General features: G+C 42.7%; 1 protein-coding gene across 1 annotated transcript; it reads right to left on the bottom strand.

Moving 5' to 3' along the window:
• Window positions 1-339: 339 nt before the first annotated feature.
• On the bottom strand, window positions 340-1,272 carry LOC311598292 (olfactory receptor 8B12-like; the record flags this gene model as incomplete). Its single annotated transcript, XM_084783327.1, has 1 exon — window positions 340-1,272. One exon carries the CDS (start codon window positions 1,270-1,272, stop codon window positions 340-342), a length of 933 nt encoding a protein of 310 aa, XP_084639453.1.
• Between the last annotated feature and the right edge of the window lie 1,947 nt (window positions 1,273-3,219).

Raw genomic sequence — 3,219 nt, 5'->3', positions numbered from 1 at the left:
TTTCAATAGATAGGTACAATTTCTCATTTAAAAAAGAAATATTGAAAGAGTTTAGGCAGAGCAAGGGTCAGGAGTAACACAGCTGTCTTAAAATCTTGCTCATATGTAAAGATTTGAAACCCTGTTCCTGGGCTGACTGTAGCTTAGTGATGGAAAAATTGCCCAAAATCCATGAAGACTTGTGTTCACTCCCTAATGCCATAAATGTCTCTTCTTCTGCAATAAAAGGAAAGATAACCACTCCTTGCAGCCTTGGGTCTTTTCCAACTACAGCTCTTTCCATGTGAATACTGCTCGTCGAACAATCATACCACTGCAGCTCATGATACTGCTCCTCTGTTAAGAAAATATTCTCCTGACTAGGGTTTTCCTCAGAGCGACTTTGACATCCTTATTTCTCAAGCTGTAGATCACAGGGTTCAGCATGGGCACCACGATTGTATAGAACAAGGTAGACACTTTTCCTTGATCAAGTGACAAAATGGAAGGCGGCTTGAGGTATGAGAAAGCCCCAGAACCAAAAAATAGACAAACCACAATCAGGTGGGAGCTGCAGGTGCTGAAAGCTTTGGACCTGCCCTCAGTGGAATGCATGTGAAGAATGCTAGAGAGGATGAGGGCATAAGAAATAAAGATGGTGACAATGGGCACACCGATATCAAAGGCCACAACAATGAAGACTACCAGGTCATTTGTGAAGGTGTTGTTGCAGGACAGCTCAAGAAGAGGAAGGATGTCACACATGAAGTGATTGACAAGGTTGTCAGCACAGAAGGTCAGATTCATTATGTTTCCTGTATGGGCCATGCCTCCAGAAAACCCCATCACATAGACTCCCAGTAAAAGGAGTGAACACACCTGGGGAGACATGGTGACTGTGTACATCAGGGGATTACAGATGGCAACATAACGGTCATATGCCATGGCTGACAGAATAAAGGATTCAGAGACAACAAAGAAACAGAAGAAAAACAGTTGTGTCATACACCCTGGATGGGAGATGATGTTCTTCTTTGAGATAAAACTCGTCAGCATTTTTGGGATGATGGTGGAGGAATAACAGAAATCTATTACAGAAAGATTGAAGAGGAAGAAGTACATGGGTGTATGCAAGTGAGAGTTCAGCCCTATCAAGGTGATCAAGCCCAGGTTCCCCACCACAGTGACCACGTAGAAACCTAGAAACAGGAAGAAGAGGGGCATGCAGAGTCCCGGCTGGTCTGTCAGGCCTTCGAGGATGAACTCTGTCACAGAGGAATTCTTGGCAGTCATTCTTCTCAGAAGGGGGCCTGTGGGACAGAAGGAGGACCAGTGGAGACAAACATCACCATCATCCTGAAAAACCTGTCCTGTGTTGAGAGGGGGGGGGGAGAGGGAGGGAGAGAGAGAGAGAGAGAGAGAGAGAGAGAGAGAGAGAGAGAGAGAGAGAGAGAGACTCTAGCAGGAATGTTTTCACAATTTCCCCCAGCTAGTAGTGAACAGTCAAGTGACTCTACTTTCCAGATCACAGCAAAGGGCTACATTTTGCCTCTAGGATGAGAGCAGCTGCTACCCGAGAGAGGGATACTGGACAGCATGTTTTAGAATCTGAAGTCAGTCCATGTTATGTCTTCCCCTCTTCTGCCTCTCTGCAAGTTGCTGAAACATGAACCTTATTCCTGGAATGAGTCCTGACAGGCAGATACCACCAGAACTGTGACAGTGTCTCTCTGTCTCCACCATTAAAAAAAAATGTGAGGTCAGGCTTCTCATGATCTCTTAGCTCAACTGCATGAAGGGAGAATAAAAAGCAACATAAGATAACACTTATTTAGGGGTTACTGTGAGAGGCTCTAAGATTATGTGATTGTACTATTATCCTCACTTTACAGACTGGATAAATGAGACTATGAAATACCTGAAGTCACAAACCCACCAGACTTAGGCAGAAGGGAAGCTCCAGCACTCCCACCCACAGTCTGTATTTATGACTTATGTTTCTTGACCGATCAGGGTCAGAGAGGCGTATACCTTTCTTTACTTGAAGCAGGGATATTCCGCCTACTGTCTCTCCTCCGCAGTGTTCTGAGGAAGATCAAGATCTGATGAAGGGAAGACAGCAGCTTGGAGCTCTGGGCCTTCTCCTTCCCCAAGGCCAAGCCTCAGAACCTCAGATTTACCGTATAATTCTCTCTATACCAAAAACCTTGACTTACAATATTAACTTATCCAGTGGTCCTCCTAGCTTCCAGGAAGGACCCAGCTCTGTCCCGATCTGTAGTAATAGGAGAATAAACAGCCATTCTGGCTCATAATCTCACTGGCCTGGTTATGAAAGCCAAGGCTCCCTCAGGATCATTTCCTCAGAGTTACCTTCCCAAAGGAAGCAAACATGGGGTTTTTTTTTTCATGTAGAATTGATAATTTATCTTTTCAAAGCAATTATTTTCTTTCAGCTAATAGTTACCCAATAGTATTCAAGGAAAAAAACTATGGAAGCAACAACAATCACCACTTATTAAATAGTCTATAATGTGCTTAATGCTGTCTCCTTAAATTGACTCCAGGCTGATAAGATGCAAAACACTCAAAAACATATCTATTTTTATAGTTATGTATTTAGGAATATATACATATACATGTGTATGGCAATTAATGAAAAGGGAGGTATAAAATTTGAGCAAGGCGGGGCACATGGGAGATTTTAGAGGGAAAAAAGGAAAGAATGAAATGATGTGATTATATTATAATCTAAAAATAGCAGAAGAAATAAAGTTTTTAGAAATGACTATTCACTCCTCATCACAGCTTTTGCTCTGATGCAAAAGTCTAGACCTCTGGAGAGAGAAGGTGTGTTTCCTTTTTTTTTTTTTTTTTTTTTTCTGATTTTTTGAGACATGCTCCAGGTGTGGGCATGGTGTGGTGCTCCAGGTGTGGGCATGGTGTGGTGCTCCAGGTGTGGGCATGGTCACAGTATCTTTCAAATAGTTCTATTTTCTGTACCAGCAACCTAGGGATTCACACAGTTATCAGCTACTCTTATTTCATGAGGACCTTGTGTCCAGGTCATAGAAGGAAAGATGATTGCGTGAGGTGACCGAATACTTTCTGTTTCTGATCTCTCCTTCTCCGTGAGCCCACATGCACTTTAGTTTGATTGGGATGCAAAGTAAAAGTAATGAAAATGCACAGCATAGTTTAAAAATCAAGCATTAGATTACATGCAATAAGATGGCTGGT

Source organism: Acomys minous, assembly GCF_964271855.1.
Source record: "Acomys minous genome assembly, chromosome: 5".
NCBI classification, from domain to species: Eukaryota; Metazoa; Chordata; class Mammalia; order Rodentia; family Muridae; genus Acomys; species Acomys minous.
Note: the sequence above shows the minus strand (reverse complement) of the source record. Positions and strands in the feature narration are given on the sequence as shown.